General features: G+C 39.7%; 2 protein-coding genes across 2 annotated transcripts in view; both read right to left on the minus strand.

Annotated features, from left to right (window-relative positions):
* Nucleotides 1-633: 633 nt before the first annotated feature.
* On the minus strand, nt 634-18,529 carry ndfip1l (Nedd4 family interacting protein 1, like). The gene is made up of 7 exons (XM_080434823.1): nt 18,359-18,529; nt 11,789-11,876; nt 9,478-9,596; nt 5,700-5,787; nt 3,923-4,047; nt 1,917-1,983; nt 634-1,008 (listed from the first exon to the last, which is right to left on the minus strand). The coding sequence occupies exons 1-7, from the start codon at nt 18,386-18,388 to the stop codon at nt 905-907; spliced, it is 621 nt and encodes a 206-aa protein (XP_080290949.1). The 5' UTR covers nt 18,389-18,529; the 3' UTR covers nt 634-904.
* A 2,124-nt stretch (nt 18,530-20,653) lies between these two features.
* endou2 (endonuclease, polyU-specific 2) overlaps nt 20,654-22,174 on the minus strand; it is a gene marked incomplete at its 3' end in the record, with an annotated part of 9,477 nt that continues 7,956 nt past the window's right edge. Inside the window, exon 6 of the mRNA XM_080434817.1 lies at nt 20,654-20,911. Within this exon, the coding sequence (XP_080290943.1) occupies nt 20,654-20,911 (258 nt within the window). The remainder of the gene's footprint in view (nt 20,912-22,174) is intronic.

Raw genomic sequence — 22,174 nt, forward strand, 5'->3', positions numbered from 1 at the left:
TGGATATTAATATAATATAGTAAATAAGGCATTATTCATACATCACACACACTTCTGAAGTTTGCGAATAGCACTTTTAACATTTCACCACTGACACACTGACTGATGATGGGTTTGGTTGTTTTTTGTTTTCACAGATCTTCGTTAGAAATTGCATCGTCCAAGAGTACGGTGAACAGAAGAAAACCTTTTTAAGGTCTTTTCTCCATCTTTGATTGGGTCAAAAGCCAGGCAGTATAATAGTGTGTCTCTCAGAGAGAGAGAGAGATAGAGAGAGAGAGAGAGAGACAGAGAGAGAGAGAGAGAGAGAGAAAGAGAGAGAGAGACAGAGAGAGAGACAGAGAGACAGACAGAGAGAGAGAACTAGGGCTGGGCAATTAACTGAAACAAATATCGAAACCGATAGATTATTAGAACCAATAACCTTAAAGGGATACTTCACTTTAGGGCCGGGGACACATTTAAAAAAAAATATTAAAAATAAATGAAAAAAGTTATGGAAAATTCATGGCCCCCTCACGCATTAGTAGGACACTCTAATGCGTGAGGGGGCCATGAATTTTCCATAACTTTTTTCATTTATTTTTAATATTTTTTTTAAATGTGTCCCCGGCCCGAAAGTGAAGTATCCCTTTAATCTTGCTCATGTAGGTTAATTGAATAATAGAGAAGCAAGTTAATGTAATTACATTTCTTCAACGAATTGACACCTAAATTCTAATATATATTTTTTTATCCACTTAAAAATGTAGATCTGCTATTATCACAGTTTCTTTTTTACATCGAGGCAAAAGTTAGAAATAATGGTGATATTGATTTGAAGACATATTGCCCAGGCTCTAAGAGAGAGAGAGAAAGAGAGAGAGAGAAGGGTGATAATGGTGGTGATGATAACAACGATGGCTCAGTAGATGAAGAGGACCCGGGTTCGGGGCAGGTTGGAGAAGGAGTCGGCCATCTTGCGGATGCGGGCGTAGTTGATGAAGCCTCGGAGGAACAGCATGAACCCTGGAGAAGAGGACATAGGAGGAGAGAGGAGCGTTGGTTAACCCACTTAACCACTTAAAACCCTATATGGTTGACTGGAGTCCCTCAGGGGCTGTTTTCTGTTATTGTGGGGAAAGCTTTCGCTGAAAATAGCCGATCGACAAAGCTCACAAGAGCTTGTTGATCGGCTATTTTCTGCGAAAGCCTTCCCCACAATATGGATGCTGGGGTTTAAAGTGGTTAACACATTCAATCCGGGAACGCATCCGTGTCATTTTAGATTTGAGCTTTGAACCATGATTTTATACTTTGGCTATTCAAAAATAGCGGATCTACAAGCTCATAGCGCGGCGGTGAGCTTGTAGATCTGTTTTTTTTTTTTTTTATCTTGAACATTTGTGCAAATCTTTGAATATATATATTTAAAGCGAACATTTGTAACTCAAATCTTTTGCTTCTGGGGATTCTACAAATGTCTTCTAAATCCTAACTTGCTTGCTATAATATCAGTGGTTCTCAAACTTTTTTCAGTATAGTATAAGTATAAAATAATGGTTAAAGTGGTTAAACAGATGCATTCCTGGTTTTAATGGGTTAATAAATAAAGATGTGTGGGGTATAACTACTGATGTGAAAGTATGAAACACTTTCAACCTCACAATGCCTCACAGGTTGTGATATAATGACATGGTGCCCAAAATAGTTACCACGGATTGAAAGTGGTTCAAATATCTGTATTTGAGGTATGGGATTTGCCTCTGTATTTGAGTGTGCATGAAGTACTGCTATAGTAAATGAACAAATAGTTAATATCGTCTCTTGTCGGGTGGAAACCCCATATGTCCATATGTTTGGGAACCACTGAGTGAGTCAATGACATCAGACATAAATGGCGAGGTGTGTGAACACAGAGGCATTATGGGACTCACCCAGCACCAGGAACACCCACCACAGCCAGTACTGTCCATCAAAGTAGCCTGGGAAATACGTGGAGAACTGCAAGACAAAGTCACAGACAGAAGAGTGAGGGCTTTTGATTGATTGAACAGTTTATTGAAAATGAATTCAAAAGGATAAATACACAAGAAAGCCCGTAGGCTTGTTTCCATTGTGGTCCTTTTGGGGAAGGGGGGCAGGGAGCAACAATACATTACAAATACAAAACAAGGACAAAAACAAAATACCTTTGTTTTTGTTTTTTTGCCCTGCCCCCATTCCTTTTGGGAAAGGGGGGCAGGGAGCAAAACATACATTACAAATACGAAACAAGGACAAAAGACAAAAAAACAACTATCTGCAACTGGAACTATCCATTAATAACTAGCTTAGGTTAAATTCTAGCTATTACATTTCGATAAATCTAATCTAGAAGCGCAGTTTTTTTTTATAATATGTTGATTTTGTATACAGTATATCAATGAATTGATTAAATCACATTACTTTATACTTCATTGTTAACATGTATTGTCTATTGTACTCTTTACGGTACAACACACACTGGGGTTTAACACATGCACAGTGCGCGTGTTTGTGTACACATGTGAATATGGAGGTAACCGGTGTTTTGATGCTACTTCATTGATGCTGTTCACTGAATAAAAGTGAGTTAAACTGAATAAATGTTATGTTTATTGTTTATTAAGTCGAAGTAAAGTACTAAAAACTTGTCCATGTTCAAAATGGAGTTTTCCAAAAGGGAGAGTGAACAGTGTGGTGCACTGCAGAACTTTCATTATATATAGCGACATTTTCAGAAAACTCTTAGGATTTAGAACATTGATTTAGAACAGTGGTTCTCAAAAATAGCAGATGTACAAGCTCACAGCTGCAAGCTTGTACATCTGTTATTTTTGAGAAATCTTGAAATTCTTTTTATAATTTAGATTTTTTTTACACAAATGTTCTCTTCTGGGGGTCCCTGCCCTGGCACATGGCCAAATACAAATCATTTTTGGGGCCCTTGGCACGAAAATGTTTGAGAACTACTGATTTAGAAGGCATTTGTAGAATCAGCCTCAGGTCTTATTGGGTTAAATCACAATCACAATAGTGTGATTGTGTAGGCCGGGTGATTGTGCTCAAAATAGGGTTAGGAAACAGGGACGGCAGGATGAAAAAAATCTTTTTTTAGGGTATAAAATGTGCTCTGTATTGGGAAATTAGTGTGCACAAAGTACTGACACATTAAATTAATCAGTATTTTTTGTTTAGTTGTATATATTGCAATGTGCGGTTGTCACAATGTTTGGGAACCAACAGAACAGAACAGCCTCCTTTTTCTTTTTTACTTATAAAACTGACGATTAGTTTCACAACCTCGTTTTACACACTACATACTTTTGAATTATTGGGTAACATTGTGCTTCCTGTTGTAATAGCTCTGCTAAAATGTACCCACTCTCCTCATAGCTACACAAGACAGTCTAGACACATTAATTATCCTGTTAAATATTAGTACATAACAAACTTCGATCATTATTAAAGTAAGTATAGCAAGTGATTTCATGTGGCGTAGCATTCAAGCGGTTTACGCCTTCATTTTTGAATCAGTTGCTTTAAACTCCAATCTCCTTCCCCTACTTCGCACAATTCATTATCAGAGACATTCGTCCTTATCACAGTCGTGACTTGTGTCTGTCTCGTTCTCCAGAGGCTATTTACTCTTCTCTGCTGTGGCCACACACACACCTCATCTCCACAGAACCCGTTGTTTGGGTGTGACAGCTCTGCAATGACCTGATTCTCTCATTCTACTATCTTTGTGAGAACAAAATGTCCTCAAAAGGACAGCGTGTGTGTGTGTGTGTGTGTGTGTGTGTGTGTGTGTGTGTGTGTGTGTGTGTGTGTGTGTGTGTGTGTGTGTGTGTGTGTGTGTGTGTGTGTGTGTGTGTGTGTGTGTGTGTGTGTGTGTGTGTGTGTGTGCCGGTCATCTTACCCTGACAATAAGGATCCATTTGATGAGTGAGAGGCCGAAGCCGGAGATGGCCCCGTATCGGCCCGCTGCCGAGGTGGTGAGACAGAAGGACAGGAAGAAACCTATCCAGTTGAACAGGAACGCCACTAGGAACCAAGCACAACACACACTTTGATCACATATTGTTGCTGTCGGGGCAGAAACCTCCTATCTCCATATTCTAACTTTTTGGGGGGTAAATTAACGCCCTACTTGATCATACTACAGCGTCACACAGGAGCATCAAAAGTAGCAGGTCCGGTTTCGAGCTTGTCGATCTGCTACTTTTTAATTTGAATCCTGAAAACTAACAGTTTGGGACATATGAGGTTTCCACCCGACAGAGACGATATACATAAAGTAGCATTAATTTGGAACGTTTGTTTCATAACCCTAGATTGAGAGCGTGAGAGCACAAAGTATAATCAATGACAATGTCATGCGTTAAGTACAATAACCCTGGCGTCCCTATTTGGTTGAGAAATAGCAAAAATAGCAGATCTATTAGAGCTTTATTTTTATTTTCCCCATTTGTTTTCCCCAAGCAAAAGAGAAGAGGTGAGTTTTTAGGTTGGTTTTAACATTTTAGATGGTGGTGCTGCTGGACTTTATATGTGATAGGAGATTGTACTACTAGACCCTAGTGGTTCCCAAACATTTTAGCTCAAGACGAACAGAGAAATTAGACGTTTGCCCGGGACCCAAATTAGCGAAAATGGCAGATCTACAAGCTCACAACACGTCGCTTGTGAGCTTGTAGATCTGCTATTTTCACTACCTCTTAAAGGTTTTATTTATTAAAGTAATACTAGGTAACGTTTTCAACAAAACTAAAGTTAAATTGTATATCTTTTGCGAGTGGCAAAAGTTTCACAACACCCACTCCGTGAATTTCACCCCCGGAAGCCTTTTATTTATATATTTTCTATTGAACGTGTACGGGGGGGACTTTCCCGGGAAAATGACGTTCCTGGCCAACGTCATGACGTCGTGGCCGACGTCCTCAGGAACTACCGCAACGGTTTCCTGTTTGGCCAGGAACTACCGCGCTATTAACAAAAAGGAACCTCACGCTGATTTTAAGATAATGTAGGATTGGAAGATCGAAAAAGAACAGAAAAAGAAAGCACAGCTCATGGTAACTAATGCTCCACTGGCTAAGAGAAACGATCCGTAGATAGTATAAAACAATTAAAAGATCGCTTTTTGAAAAGCTTCCGGCTTCCGGTGAAAACGAATGGAATTCTGGGTAATCGAGGACTAGGGAAATTGTATGCAGTGACGGTAGTGACCAGCAGAGGTTGCTAAAAATCGTTATTTGTGATTCTGCATTGTACAACTTTAATGGAAATTATTTGATATATTTAGTTTTATTCATGAAATACTTTTGAAATATGTTGGAATTCATTTAACTCATTCCCCTGCCTAGGACGTAAAAACTTTCTTTTTCTAGACTCCCATCCACTTCCTTGTTGACTTAAAAATTTTGTATCTCGGCTCCTGAGTACTTTTTTTTTTTCAATTAAAAATCTCTGGCAGTGGGCAAACACTGCCATAAATAATTCAGGCAGTTAATTGATGAAAAGTGGTGTTTCTTTTTATCTTTTGAATATTTACTGGAAAACTATAAAAATGTGTCCGTGACCCAAACATGGGTCCCGACCCACTGTTTGGGAAACAGTGTACTAGACTATTCAACAGGTGGTGTGTTTGCCATCATTGATAGGACGAGAGGAGAGGAGAGGCAGTATTGTCTTACTGAAGAAGGTGAGCATGAAGATGCCATCGTTGCCTATCCTCAGCTGGTCGGCATCCTCAAAGTCATCTCGACTCACAAAATCATCGTCCTGTCCAGGAGAGAGAGAGAGAGAGAGGGGGAGAGAGACAGAGAGAGAGAGAGAGAGAGAGAGAGTATAAAAATAAGCATTGATATCGAGCAGCAGCTGACTACAATGACAAACAATCTACAAATGTATTGAATTTGTCACTAAAGACCAATCTGGATAATAATTGAAAATGGATGTATATTGATTTAATGCAAAAAGAGATAATACAAATCTCAATAAAAACTGAGAAGCTTAAATACATGCAGGAGTCACTTGTCTTTTCAAAGTGTATACTTCATCATACAACATTGCACAAAAATAGCTGATCTACACAACGCGTTTCATGTTGTAGATCAGACATTTTTGAAAACCTTTTCGCCAAAATGACATGCCAAAAATCGGGATGCCAGGGACAATGGTTAAATGAAAGTAGCACAAAAACAATGTGAAACTTCTTTGACTCAAGTCCCGGTTCACTCGGTTGAACATCGTTGTAGCACAATGCTCACACAAGATGGACAAATACACACAAACACAACGAATGGACTGAAAGGTACTAATGACACACGACAGCAAGCAAGCCTTTTTTTTAAGCTGGTACTTGTTGAGAAATATTGATTGAAATGTGGTCAAATTCATTCATTCAGTCAGTAGTTTGGTACCGATTGAATCAACACAGTCGATGCTAGCTGGCTAGCTAGCTGCCGCTCTAAATGGGGTGGGGTGGGAGGGGTATACAGTTGGGATGGGACGATAAACATTATTATCGTTTGAAAAAAGCTCACAATAATCGTATCGCGGAGATTTAAATTTATCGTGAAATTGTCCTCCGTCATACACTATAGGATGAATTAGCTTTTGTTGAGCTGCAAATTCAGTACCACTTAAACCCTCTATACATGATAAAACAGACCTGCTCTTATTTCACACTACACAAATCAATTCGCCAAAAATAGCAGATCTACAAGCTCGCATCGCGTTGTGAGCTTGTAGATCGGCTATTTATGGCAAACCTTCCCCCTAGAACAGGGATGCTGGGGGCTCAAATGGTTAACAAAAGTGGCATTTTTTTTTTAAAATATTCTTTATTGCAGGTTCGTACATTACATTTGAAAAGTGGCATTTTAAGTTTTAAGCATATTTTGATTATCGCGATAATATCGTTAATCATGTCATTTTCATATCATCCCATCCAGATATACAGCACAACGAAAGGGTATATTACTGGTTCTAAAAGTGTGGTCCAGGGACTCTCAGGGTTCCAAATGGACCCTTACAAGATCTGTAACTCTGAGAGTTATGAGATTTTTTTTTTTTTTTAGTACCACTGGGGTAGATCTATCTGGGACTGTCACTAGCCTACACCAGGACTCATCATGCACTCACTTTAATCCTGGTATTAACATGTGTCTCGCTGATCCGACTGGCATCGGGGATTGAATAAACAAAGCATCAAATTGAGTTTTTACCACTTAAACCCAATATACTTTGTTGCCCGGGGTCCCCCAGGGCTCAACACTTTGTCTCCTCCTTTTTTCCTTCAACACCAAATTTCCTCAGCGAAAATAACATACTGTAGGTAGTTCACAATGCCTCGCAACAAGCTTGTAGATTGGCTATTTTCGTCGAATGTTCGCCCCAGAATAGAGAAGCTAGGGTTCATGTGGTTAAATACACTCGTGATACTTTAGAACCACTTCAGGATGTGGTCCGAACTGCGTTTTGCCATGTTCGTAATAACAAAATAAAGTGCACACGCAGGATATCTGCACCCAGCTTAAAGTGGGAAGTAAAAAAGCTGACAGGGAGACTGGAACTGTACCGCTAACTAGGCCTGTCACGGTCATGATATTTTACTTGACGATTAATTGTCATTCAAATAATTGTGATTAATGGTTTAATTGTTTTTCCATAATAATAATAATATACTAAGCCAAACTGGGCCAGTATAATAATTCTATACTAAACATTTGTCAAAAGAAAATTGTGGAAAAGGCTGAGCTTGTAGATCTACTATTTCCACTATGTTTGAAAATGTATGAACATTTTTCAACATAGACATAATTGCGATTATCTCAAATAATTGCGATTAGGCAATTATGTAATAAGTTGTGTCTGGCTTACCATTAACACTAGCAAGCCATTATGTCGAATAGTAACATATCTAAATAAATAAGATGAAAGGTGGGTGTGGATTGTGATTTATCGCGTCGTCTAATATAAAACATTATGTATATATGAGAGGATTTTGCCAGGTTTCAATGTACTGCGATCGGGCAAAAGAAAAGTGGATATGAGACTCGTGTTAACACCAGGTGGAAGAAGAACTGAAAGTACAGGGGGTGGGGGGACAGTAGGGGAGGGGGGGACACATTCTTCCCACGTTACCTCCAGTGAACTGCGAATGACATCATCGAGGGTGTCCAGCCGCGGCTCCCTGTGCTGCGGCTGAGCACGAGGCGAGGCAAGGCAAGGCAAGGCAACGCAAGGCAAGGCAAGCAGCGTGTGGCAGAGAAACACAATACCAGCAGATAAACAAGTGGCCCACATGCTCTACAACCAGGGTACACACTTAAGTACAATCTTCAGAGTCAATTTAACCCCCGGTAGTGTAAAAACTGGACCCAATGGGTCCGCTTGGGTTAATTTTTTATATACTCTCTCCTACATGTTGTAGGAGCTAAGATTCCTTGTGGCCCATAACCACTTAAGCCCTATATAATTTGTTGTACGACAAATAGCGATCAACATCCGATCTACAAGCGCACAACGCGATGCCTTGTGAGCTTGTAGATCTGCTCATTTCTTTCTAAAGATTACTTATTAGAACTTTTTGTGTGCGTGTGTGTGTGTGAGGGGGGAAATGTAGGAATTAGTTTTGCCTATCGACTGACGTGTCACGCGATGAAAGTGATGTCAAATTAGCACCGCCAACTGTGTCAGGTACATCTGGAAATTGAAAGAGAGGTTGGGAAGATGCTGGAGATTCCCTCCACTTCGAGTACACAATGCATGCTCAAATCTCAGAATGTTGAGAGACACGTAGTGCGACCTGTCGGTCGACACTTGTCAATTTAAAGCATAAATTGGCCTTAAGGCTGCCAGGGTGAAAGTAGTTAAGAAAACAATACCCTGCTTTAGATGTGTATGTTTAAATGAGTGCCTACCACAAGCTAGCAAACACAACCCTAGTCTAAGTGTCTATGCTGAAAGGAAAACATAATATTGGCAGAACAGGTTATGTTAGCCTTCAGCCTTTGATTTATGTTTATTATCACTTTAATGATGCGCCATAAAGCTACAACCTAACCATGTCTCAGGGCAAGAATTGTGTCTGTGTTCACCATTTGTACCACTAGTAGGATTGGGATCTGGAACCGGTTCCAACATTGAGGAACCGGAATGGGTTCCATCACATTTGGAACTATTTCCGGTATGAGGCCTTGATCTGCTATTTTTGAGTTTAAAAAAATGGCCCAAAAAATTGCATTAATAAAATTGCTGTCCTAAAATGTTGATGTCTTCACAAGTATATACAAAAGTGTGTGTGTGTGTGTGTGTGTGTGTGTGTGTGTGTGTGTGTGTGTGTGTGTGTGTGTGTGTGTGTGTGTGTGTGTGTGTGTGTGTGTGTGTAAAAAAATTAGGCGTACTGTAAGTGAAAGAAGAGAGAGGGAAAAAACAACAGAGTGAGACAATCACACTTGCGGTTACCAGAGGGACGGTAGTCTGGGCCTTGGTTCTCTCCGCTTCGTCGTAGGAGGGCAGCGTCGTGGCCACATTGTACGACGGGGGCTTGGGGAAAGAACCCTCCTCCTTGTAGTCAAAGAAGGCTGATGGAAAAAACACAAAATTATTTTACTTGACAATAAACATTGTCTCAGTCAGTTGCAGATTTGACCAAAACTATTTGAAGAAACTAAACCAGTTAGGGCTGTTAGTCGACGTTGGACCGCATCTCATTCTGCTGAAGAATAAAAGCTGTTAGAAGACGATAGGATACAGGTAGGTTGATACCTACAGTACCAAGGTGTCTCATATACTAGTTCATCAGCGCAAGAGGAAACTTCACCATCATTTGGCTAAATTGGCTTGAGTTGATTTGATTTGTTTAAAACATGAGAGAGCTTGTGGCGGGTTTAAACTGTTCTGTGAGTGGACCAGGACTTTGTCCCTTTAAAACCAGTGTTTGAAACCAGGTAGGGTTGGGATCCCGGAACCGGAGGAACCGGATCCAACATTGAGGAACCAGAAGACTCGTTACATCACATTTGGAAGCATTTCCGGAACCGGTTTATCACTATACAATTACAATACCGGTGGTTCTCAAACTTCTTAGTTTCAAGGACCATCATAACTCTGAGATTTATGACCCTTACAGGTCCATTTGGTCCATGTATACACTCTCAGAGTTATAGACCTGTAAGGGTCCATTTGGAACCCCCTATAGGAATTGAAGGTATCGGGCTGTTATTCCTGACCAGGGTAAACAACTAACCCCACACTCTCCCCTTCACCTTACTGTAACCCACCCAAGTTCATAACCCACCCAACCCTGCTAGCCTCCTTGCTACTAGTTGCTAGTGGATTACTGCTATTGCAGAAGTTGATATATGCGAGCAGTTCATTGTGTGTATTCTGTTCAACACAACTAAATATTTGAATAAAAGCATGGCTTTGTAAACTCAGCGCAGTTTTAATTTAACTGTGACGGCTGAAAGTCTGAGAATTACTATGCTGGCTAATGGGTCACACAGACAGACCACAACTTCACCAGGGCAGGCCTGATGCAGGCTTCAACACATGCTAAATATGGCCTAATCCTTTTAAATGTGACTTTGACCTCACTTGTCGCGGAGGGACAGTCACTGTATGTTGACCTTACTCACTGGCAGATTATAAACTAGAGCAGTAGACCGTGGATAAGTCACACAGAAGGAAAACAAAACATTATAATCGTCACCATCTGAAAATAATAGCCTACGTCATCTTTTCAAGTTTTTCAGAATAGACTGAACCCAATATAGGTATCAAATACATATATATATATATTTTTTTAATAAAAAGTTTAGAAATGTGAAACATTTTGGGTTTTTTTTAAATAAAAGAACATTTGCCCAAAATAGGGTGACCAAAAACTGTTAACCTACTATAAAAAAATATATATTTTAAGAATAAAATAAATTATAATGGCAGTGGCAAAACCTTATCTCAAAGTTGTACACCGAAATGTGTAAGGACAGAATGTCACCATGTCACGATGCTCTCTCAGAGTGAGAAGAGCTTGAAACCTTGGGAAAACTTTTGTGATTGATTAGGCTTGCTGTTCAAGAAACTTTATCAAGTTCCTCTACGCACAGCCGTAGCCACCCACTTCAGTAAGATGACAAATACACCCACAATGACACCAGAACATGATGACATGTCCTCCCATGGTGCAAAACACCGTCTCCTCTGCTCTTGACAAATGTGTCACATCCACCGCAGCTTGTCACAACCACAATAAATAACCTAAGAAACAGTGCCTGATACTATATGTGTTTTTGGTAATGATATTTTTTCCTGTTAGATCGTGCCACAGATTGACTATTACTGGTGTAGCTAATAATTCTTAAACCGTAATTAATAATACACCCTTCAGGCATCGTGTGGAAACAAAATCAAGCATATGTGTCACTGATCGCTTCCTATATGGATGCTAGAGCTCTCAACTGAGCTCAGAAATTGGAATTTTAGTATTCAGAATTGTTGTTCTTTTTATTATATTTTGCATAGAAAATGGTGCACACAATGCATGTGATATCTCTCAGGGTGTAATATCTCGCTACGTGTGAACTTAAAACATGAAGTTGGGGGAAAAGAAAAGAAAAAATATTAATTGCAGATTGTACTGGCCAACCAAACAGTGATTGAAATATTTGGTTTAAATCCATATGGGTCGATAACATAAATCTGTGGGGAAGAGGTTAGGGGTGATACCTTAGTAAACCTGTGGGGAAGAGGTTAGGGGTGAAGCTGCTCTCACCTGCATTGTCACCTGTGGCACTGCTGTATGGGGGCGGGGCGTCTACTACTTCCTGTGGAGCCTCCTCTGGCTCCTCCTCATTGGGCAGCTGTGGGCGGAAGTAAACAACTGTCACAAATAATATACATTATACAGGATGCAACTGCTGACAATCAGAAATAATGGGGCAAAACCGTGGCCAGTAGTTTCTTCTTTTGTTTTGCAGAAATGAACTATATCGAGTACTAGATCAGATGTGATAAAATACCTTTCTTAGGAGCGTGCATTACGTTATAAATGGATATAATGGGTGGGAGGACATTATGTTATCATAAAAAGACATACCGTCTTTGTCTGACTAACTGTAATGCTTGATTTATACTTCGTAGCATGGCGGTGTTGCCTGCCGAAAATAGCAGATCTATGAGGACAGAGTGCATCGAGATGGAAGATTTTTTGAGCCTGTGTGTACATCTGCTGTACAGTTTTGTAAATCAGAATGCTGTATTAGTTCCATTGATCCAAGCCGGAACACGATCGATTGATCATTCAAATAAACGTGCTATAAAAATGCATGCGGTTAAGTGGTCAGATCGGCCTGTGCTGTGTGCGGCTGTGTCCAATCATGAGCTGATGATGTTGGTCCTGTGTGTGAAACCTGCACGTGGTAAGTAGGCAAGTAGCTAGCTATTATATTACTAAATGAGCTACTCGAGAGCACCGAGAGCGCAACAGAGACAACTTGTTCGTCGTCTGTGTGATAGATTTCCTCTAATTAGCCGGAGAGGCTGTGAGTAGGCTAATCCATCAATCCATCACGTGACCTAATGACAGCTCTGTCCCGTCGTTCACTCTCTGGATACTGAACTGGGCCTCAGCCACTGCTAAAGAGCTGCCCACAATAATGATAACTAAAGACAACTATAAGTACGTATGTCATTGTGAAAGTTGAACGATATCATTCGGATCACTGTCAGAGTGATTTGATTTGAACAATAGAAACACTGACTGCTGACCGTTTAACCCATTCAATCCGGGAACGCATCTGTGTCATTATAGATTTCTTTGGCTATTCAAAAAGCAGCAGACATACAAGCTCGTAGATCTGCTATTTTTGAAAAAGAATTGTGAAAATATGTGCAAATCTTTGAATATATATATATATATATATATATACATATACACACACTTGCTTCTGGGGGTCCCTGGAACAAAATATTTTGAGATGGGGTGGTCCGACAAATACATATCATTTTGGGGGTCCTTGACATGAAAAACATTTTTTACCAAAAAAACTGTTAGGATTTAGAAAACATTTGTAGAATCCCCAGAAGCAAAGATTTGAGTAAAAACAATTTGCTTTAAAAAACATAAATATTCAAAGATTTGCACAAATGTTGATTTTTCAAACATAAATAGCAGATCTACAAGGTCGTAGCGTATGAGCTTGTAGATTGGCTATTTTTGAACAGCCCAAAGTATAAAATTATGGTTATAGCAAAAATATATGACACAGTATGCGTTCCCGGGTTGAATGGGTTAACATGATTACAGAACGTTATGGTTCATAAGGTAGTTCTCATTCTTGGGCTGGATGCTCCTTTACTTCTCAGCTGGGAGGTTTGGCCCGTCAGACTGCATGAATGTGACAGGACATTACTACTACTACACAGTAAAGTCCTCAGTCAGTGTTCATTTAGAAGAGTGTACGAAGAGTAGGGCTGGGCAATTAACTGAAAATATATCGAAACAGACATTAAGAACCTTAAATCTAATAATAATAGTAATAGTTATTATTCTTGCTCATGTAGGTTAATCAAATAATCGAGAAGCAGGGTTTTCATTTAAAAGAAACGTCTAATAAACAATCGACAGGAAGGAATTATATAATAGACTAAATCGGTTGGTCTGATTAATCATTTAAGCCCTTTATTATACTTCATTGTACAGTGGTTGCTTACAACAATAGTGAAAATAGCCGATCTACGAGCTTGTAGATCGGCTATTTTCCCTTTTTTTTCACTCATCATTATTAATCGTAATCGAGGCAAAAGTTTGAAATAGTCAAAATATTGATTTGAAGTCATATCGCCCAGCCCTAACGAAGTACAGTACAAAGACACGAGCTACAAGGATTGTGCTGCGTGGGAGTCTTCATGCCAAGCCATGAAGAACCTGACATAACACCAGGCAGTACACTCTCTCTGCATGGAAATATGATTAACCCATTAAGGCCTGAGGCCCATTCTAAAAATGTTTTCTGAATCCTTACAGTTTTCTGAAAAACGTATGTTTCTAGTGTAGTGGTGCTAAAACTTTTTCATGCCAAGGACCCCCAAAATTATATGTATTTGGCCGCGGACCCCCATCTGAAAATATTGTGTTCCAGAGACCCCGCTACGGCTACAGCTCGCTTAAATATATATATATATATATATTCAAAGATTTGCACACATTTTAAAAAAGTTATTTTTGAATAGCCAAAGTATAAAATAATGGTTAAAGTGGTTAAAATCTAAAATGACATAGATGCTTGCTTTCCCGGTTTTAATGCGTTAAAAATGCATTCATTCTACTTCCATCTCCCTAAATTCTGTATCGCTGCCGTGCCTTCCAGACGTCTGCACTGAATGCAAATGAGAAGCAAGTGGCACAGAGAGAACAAAACAGTCCAATTAATATTAACCAATCGACAACAGTACAAATGAAGAACTGAGCTCTTCCTTATTGAGGGGCGGGCCTTAACCAATAAAAAACCTCAGAGCAAAAAGACCTTGTATGTCCAAGACCGTTACTTTTAAAGGAGATGGAAAAAATAACCTGTGTTCTAATGGATACGATGTAGTTATTATTTAGTCACAAGCTCTTGTTAATACTTTTCATTGGTTTAATATTTATTAAACCCACAGACACACCTAACCACTTTCACTTACAACTAATTTAAGAAGAATAAAATAGCTGATCTACAAGCTCACAATACGGCGCATTGTGAGTTTGTAGATCACCTATTTTCTATGACGAAGTAGGGCATTCAATTACAAAAAAAACTATAAGGTTTAAATATGGAGATATAAGGTTTCTGCCCGACAGTGACGAAATAGGTCTTCTGTTACAGTTAAAACATTTAACATGAGGTTCCAGCCAAGGTGAGTCCCAGCCAACCAGCGAGAAAACGGAGAGCAAGGTTTATGTAAGAAAAGCCTACACTCGCAGTAGTCCTCATCGATGTCTAAAGACAGTACAGTAGTAGCAGTACTGACCCAACAAGGACCTGACGCACACCTGTCTAGAATATCCAGAAAATTGGTTGTTGTGCAGTAGATTAGAGTCTATCAAAAATTGGATTGATTACAAAAATATTTGTAATCAATCCTTTAATAAAATAATCGATTCATATTTTGTACATGTCATTATAGGCGAAAAGCTTAAAATGGTTAAGCTTGTGAGCTTGACATCTGCTAGTTTCACTATTTGTTGTGCGACACCGTTGTACAACAAAGTATATTTAGGACATTAAATAGTGGTTAATCGATTTGTTGATATAAATGTATTTTTAAAACATTTTTTTAAAGCGAGTTTTTCATGTATTCTATTAATCGATAAAGCAATTGATAGAATAATCGCTGACAAATTAATCGATAGTCGCAATCCTTGAAGAGTCTGAGTGCATATACACTAAATTATGAACGGTAAATGCCTCATTCTCATGTGTGGGCTACGGGTTTAAAAATAACTGATGTGATGTATAAGGCGGACAGACCCAGCATGGTGGCTGCCTGCACATGAGATCCCAAAGAAGACAGTTCCTTTTTCCACCCTGGGCCTGACACAAAAACAGCTGAATTACCAAACCCCCACTGGAAAAACCAAACAGAACAGAAGCTGGCCTTTATGAGAGGAAAAAAAGAGCCGAGTGGCTTCAGATGAAGCAGGTTCAAGCCACAACTCCATTAGCTCTGCCCTCTTACTCAGAGCTCTGGGATCTCCATTATGTGGAATCTGCCTGGACAAGTGTCTCTATTATTGATGACCTATTCTGAGCCGCCTCACTTGCTTTCTTTAACTCTGTCTCTCTGTCTTTCTGTCTTTTGTCGTGGAATTCTGGATCAATCAACAATTGATGAGGCAATAGGAGTCGAGACAATATTCTAGGTGGTGATGGTTATGCTTTAACCCATTTTGGGCAGGAACCCCTATTTGTAACTATACCTTTCAGGACGGGAACCGCTTTTGGGGCTCCTGTTGCTATGTACAGTATATAGCAACATACATTTTTTTGGAATTTTTGAATACATATTTGAAGTTTTTCAGAAAACTTCAGTTTCAGGTCAGGATTTAGAAAGCGTTTTTAGAATCGGCCTCAGGAAATGGGTTAAAGTACATGATATCATGGGGAGAAGTACAATAACACTCATGTCGGTGGTACGGTAGTTCTGCCAAGGCCCACAGGGATCAGACCACAGTTATACTGTAGCTGCTTCAAGGACAAGCTGAACTATAACAAGATAGGCTGTACCAAAACAATAGCTATCAGGCCTAATGGAGACAGCTAGGCTCTTACAAGCTGCCAAATATCACAATGTATTTCAGAAGTATTATGAGTGATGGTAAAATATAAAGGTTAGATATAAGCAACCATAATAACAATATAGTATAATGAATAATTCTTCTCCACTGTGCAAAGTACAATCATTTACAAAATGGACTTGCTCACGAATACTACTTTGACCACTTACTCCCTATGTACTTCCTCCTTGTGTGCCTGCCAGACAGCAGGTTAATGTTATGTAATGCTTGGAAGCTCGCAACCTAAGACACTTAAAAGATTAATCTATTGTATAATGAGTTATCCTTTTTTTTGTTTTAATTTTAGAGCAACAAAAAAAACAGAATGAGAATATCTGTAATGGTGTGGTTCTCAAAGTGGGGTCCAGGGATCCCCAGGGGTTCTTGAGGGGGTTGCAGGGGGTCCCCAGCTAAATGATTGATAGTTAGGAACCAAACTGACCCTATGTGTCTGTAACTCTCAGAGTGTACAAATGGAACAAAATAGACCTGTTACACTCTCAGAGTTATGGGGGTCTGTGGGCCCTAATGCATGTCAACCTGGGGGTCCTTGAAATGAAAAGGTTTGAGAACCTATGTAATGTAACTGCAGTAGGCCTGAAGGCTGAAAGCACAAAATACACCTCAGAATCAGACTAAAAGCTGTGTCATTCTCTCCAGCCACCAAAGAGGTGGACTGAACTAGAATTTATAAAATGCTAAATGAATAATTAAAAGGTAATGAGGCTAACAACTATAAGGCCCAGGGTCAGAGCCAGGTCAAGAGTCCTACCAGGAACAAACTAACTAGGCTTAGCTAACATGGTAAACATGTCTGGACCCAGAAAAGACAACTGAAAGTAGAAGACAAAATAAGCAACTAACAGCATGTGATCCCATGTATTTATATTCATTTCTTCATGACAGGTAATCGATCGTTTCATTCGATAGCTTGTGTACTGTACTTGCAGAAACCTTGCATCTCCATGTTTCAACTTTATCAAAAATGTCATAAATTAATTCCATACTTTGTCATCATACTACAGCGTCACTCATAAGGAGCAAAATAATTGCTGATCTACAAGCCCACGTTGCAGCACAACACATTGTGAGATCTGCTATTTTATAGTGAAAGTGGTCAGCAGGTTATCAAAATATTGAACCAATGAAATGTATTAACAGGAGCTTGTGACTAAATAATAACTACATTGGTTCCATTCGCAACACAAGGTTCTTTTTTCCATTTTCTGAGAAGTAAAACTTGACATGATCAACGGGCATTGTCCCCCTTGAGTACAAGATCAATACAATTGTTGTTATAGAGGGCAATTGTAATGTATTAAGGCATATCTGGTCTGGATTAGCAAGGGATGCTTTTAACTATTTAATATTCCAGACGTGGTACCATCACCTACACAAACCACCTGACTGACTGTCCCAGAATCCAGATTTGTGAATGAAAACAACCCAACAATCCATTCACACACCCAGGAAAACCTGTGGTGTCAATGCTGTTGCACGGCGATGTGTGACCTATCGAATCACGTGACTCCTCCAGCTTTCTTTGGCATTTCTGCAGGCTTGGCAATTTTTTGGCAGACCGAACAGAGTCAACAGACAGACAGTCCCTTACGCTTACAGTCTTTGAATCTCGACATACATATCATTAGTGTTAATCTCATGCAACGCACCACATTTACCACTTTTACCCATAGAGCTTTTAACTACATCATGCATAACGAAAGAAACGAATACTGTGCCGAATCTAAACAGCAATGCACTGAGACGAGACAGTCTTTGATAGGTCACTAGTTTCAGTGGAACGGCGACCAGGAAGCTAAAAGCTACCCGATGAAAACAACATGAGGCCTCAGTGGAAAATAGCCCAAAAAATTGCTGATCTATAAGCTCACAACGCGTCGCGTGTGAGCTTGTAGATCGGATATTTTCCGCGAGCGACGCTCGAGCGACGCTGTCGTACGACGAACTTACATAAAAAAATTAAGCATTCATTTCAACGTTTTATAAATGTAAGTACGTTCATACCTGCTGGTATCTGGCGCTGGGTTCGGCCATGGCGGCGTGAAACGGCTATCAGTGACAGCAACAACCAAATAATGAATGTAAATAGTGATATAAGAGTGTTAAATGGATCAAGTCAATCCCAGGAACAAGACGTGCTGCTGCTCCTCACTGACTGACTGGCTGGCTGACTGACTGACTGGATGATGACGTCAAAGCAACAACAAACCACGGAGCGCCCCTAGTGGCAACTGTCGACACTTGCACCTGGCCGCCAGGGGGCACTTTGGATTTCTTTTCAATGAGAGGCATGAATGATGATGAGTCTGAGAGGCCAAATAAAAGCCCATTCATTTTCTCCATAGAGATGTCTGAAATATATACATTATTTTAAGTTTGGAACCAAGCCACACAGGCTTCTGGTGAATCATGACAATAAACACTTGATTCTGTGTCCAAAAAAATATTGGAATATTTAATTAGATTATACTATATTGAATAAAACTTTTTTTTTTGTGGTTTTCAAATATCTTTTGACACAGAAACAAATGTGTTATGGTCATTATTCACCGGGAGCCTGGATGGCTTGGTTCCAGGCTTAAAATAATTTATATAAATATTTTCAGAAAAATGAATGGGTGTTTTGTCTTATTTTGTTTTGTTTTGTTTAACAATACTGACAACATTTAAAAAAAACACAATTCACACAACCAACCACACACAAGTGGCAGAACACCTCTGTAGCTAAATTAAACACTTAATACAAAAGTGTGATTGATTGAATACTTTATTAACAGTTATAAATAGTTACCTACAGTGGTACAATATTACAATGGTGCTAAAAGGATAACACAAAAAGCCCTAGGGGTTTGTTTCCATTGTGATCCAGTGTGTTCAATTCACAGAGACATTTAAAGACATACAATAATACAATAATAAACAAGACATCATCAACACTAGTAGCAATAAACGTAGACAGGTATGTACAGTAAACAGTTTGAGGGGGTGGGGGGGGGTCGTTTCTGGTGTTAAGCTTAAAGGACTTTTCTAGTACCAGTTACAAATTTCACACATGGTCTAGTATAATTTATGTTACAGAATTTATAGAATGATAATCTGCACACTATCTATTCAAAATTGTTTCTGTTGTGGACTGTAACGTGTTTAACTTCGCAGCAGGTTTATTTTGATTTGGTATTGATTGAATACTTTATTAGTCAGAAATGTAAACAGCGGTACAGTCAGACATTAAAGGAGTAGTTCACCCAAAAAATGACTTATTTTCTATCAATTACACATCCATGAAGCTTTGAATTCATGGAGATCTTTTTGTTTTTGTGCCGTGTCGCATTCCTAAGCCAATAATTTGATGACTGGCAGAGTCTCCAGTAGACTACTGAGTTTCCTACTTACCGCTCAGGAATGTGTCAAAAACAATAAAATGTCCATGAATTCAAGGCTTCAGGGTGTGTAATTGATAGAAAATAAGTACTTTTTGGGGTGAATTATTCCTTTAAGGCTAAAAGGAGATGACACAAAAAAAAAGTCCTGGGAACTCGTTTCCATTGTGGTCTTGTCACATGCAGGCTACTGCTGTTGTCATGAGGGTCTAGTCAACAGCTGTTCCAAGGGCTATTTTCCACTTCACAAATATATTATTCTCTCCTGTTGTCATTTGTTGAGATTTGCTAACATCTGATTCATGTATTCTTGACCTGGCTGTCAGCATAACTATTTGTGTTGTAATGTCTTTCAGTCCATATTTAGAGAAGACGTCTTTAGATACACCTATTTCAATAATAGGGAAAATAGTAGATAAGACTTTCAAGGAATATAATGAGCATGTTTTGTGAGGTCACTATAGCAAACGTGTGTGAGGTCCTTAGCGGAAATAGCAGATGTACAAGCTCACAACACATTGTGTGAATTGTGAGCTTGTAGATCGGCTTTTCTCCCAGTTATTTTTTAAATATAGGGCTGTGGCTGGCCCCAGTCTCTGGAATAGCCTACCCTACTTCAGGCTCACCCTTTCTCCCTTGTACAGCACTTTGGTCAACCAAGGTTGTTTTAAATATGCTTCACAAATACAGGTATATACAAGTTTGATTTTAATTGATTTTAGTAGTCACACTTTTTCTACCCTCTATTTTGTTTGTTTTTCTGAAAAGAAAAAAAGAAAACACTGGCAAGAAATAGAAATGCACACAAACGTGGGTCTCATGAGGTTTTATTGTATCTTTATCTAAAATAAAAAGACAACAACAATGCCACTTTTGTCTGTGCGCTTAGTTCAAGGTGCGAACCAACTTCCAGTTGAGTTTATGCGGGGTGGTTCAGGTACTTGACGAGCATGGGGTAGGTGGTGCCTATGTGCTTCTGGGCGTAGTGGTGGCAGACGACATCGACCTCGTACAGACTGAACTGGACTTTGACACGCTCGTTGGGCGAGGAGAGGAAACACAGGGTGTAGAGGGCGAACTCGAACTCAGGACTGACACCGATGAAGATGCTGCCTTTGGGCTTTATGCCGTCCTTCCAGCTGAACTGGAGAGCCAGGATGTGCTTGTTCTCGTCAGGCTGTGGACACGGAGAACAGTTCATTTAACACTGCTGATTAAGTTCCCCAGCTTGATTTCCATTAGGCCAATGGTTCTCAACCTTTTCAGGCCGTGACCCCCCAAAATAATCATATTTGAATTGGGGACCCCCCCCCGATAAGCACTTGGAATTGGAATAGGAGTTGAGGCATCACATTTTGTTTGAATCAGTTCCAAAGATCTACACGAGGCGTTGTGAGGTTCTAGATTGGCTATTTTCAAAAGTTTGGACTCTTTCTTACATTTTTTGACAATTTGGCCAATGTTTGACCAGTTCTTAAATAGTTTGTTGATTTAAATTGTCACTTCACTGTCATCTTGGGACCCCCCCAAAAAATCATGTGGGGGGGACCCCCCTTAGGGTCCCGAGCTCCCGACCCACAGGTTGAGAACCACAGCATTAGGCCACAGACCCCCATTTGATACTTTAGTTTTTTAATCAATCTACACTGTAAAATCTTCAGTGTTAATTTAACTAACCATTTGGTTCCATCTGTGCACTCTCAGAGTTATAGGACTGTTAAAGGTCCATTTGAACCCCTGGTGGTCCCTGGACCCGACGTTGAGAACCAGTGAGTAAGACAAACCAGCTCGAAAAAGAGCAATGGATGAGAGGGGTGCCTGATCATTTCCAGCCCCATCAAATAGATTACAGTATGTATAGTATTTTCTTGTCGAAAAAAGAAAGGGTATAGCAAAGAGAGGTATAAGTCACAAACGGTACAGGTCAACCGCTCTGTGGCAGGATACTGCCATGTGGAATGCCAGTGGATCCTGGCAGCTCAGTGAGCAGAGACGCATGCCACATGCCACCTACTTGCCATGTCACACGTCTGAATTCTTGCCCTGACCTTCATCTCACACATCATCAGCAGCTCTCTAACCCTCTCGCCATTCCTCTTGCTGGTACAGTACCTTGACTAGTAGTGTAGCGTTCAAAAGATCTAAACGATCTTTAAAACCATGTACTGTTTTGTGCTAAAATTACAATTACAATTTAGGCATTTGGCAGACGCTCTTATCCAGTGTGATTTACAAAAGTGAGATCGGAAAACAATGTAGTGCCTCAAATAAACTAAGATACCAGGTAAACAAAGAACCTAGCATCTAAATAACATTCTTTTGTGTTCAAGAAAAACAAAAAAGTAACAAAAACACGAGAACAAGTGACCAAGCATCTATTAAAAGATGGTGACAAGAAGAAGGGATGTAAGGAAAGAGAAGTGCTAGTGGGGGTGAGGTA

The sequence above is a fragment of the Gymnoscopelus braueri genome, assembly GCF_963280865.1.
Source record: "Gymnoscopelus braueri genome assembly, chromosome: 8".
Lineage (NCBI taxonomy): Eukaryota > Metazoa > Chordata > Actinopteri > Myctophiformes > Myctophidae > Gymnoscopelus > Gymnoscopelus braueri.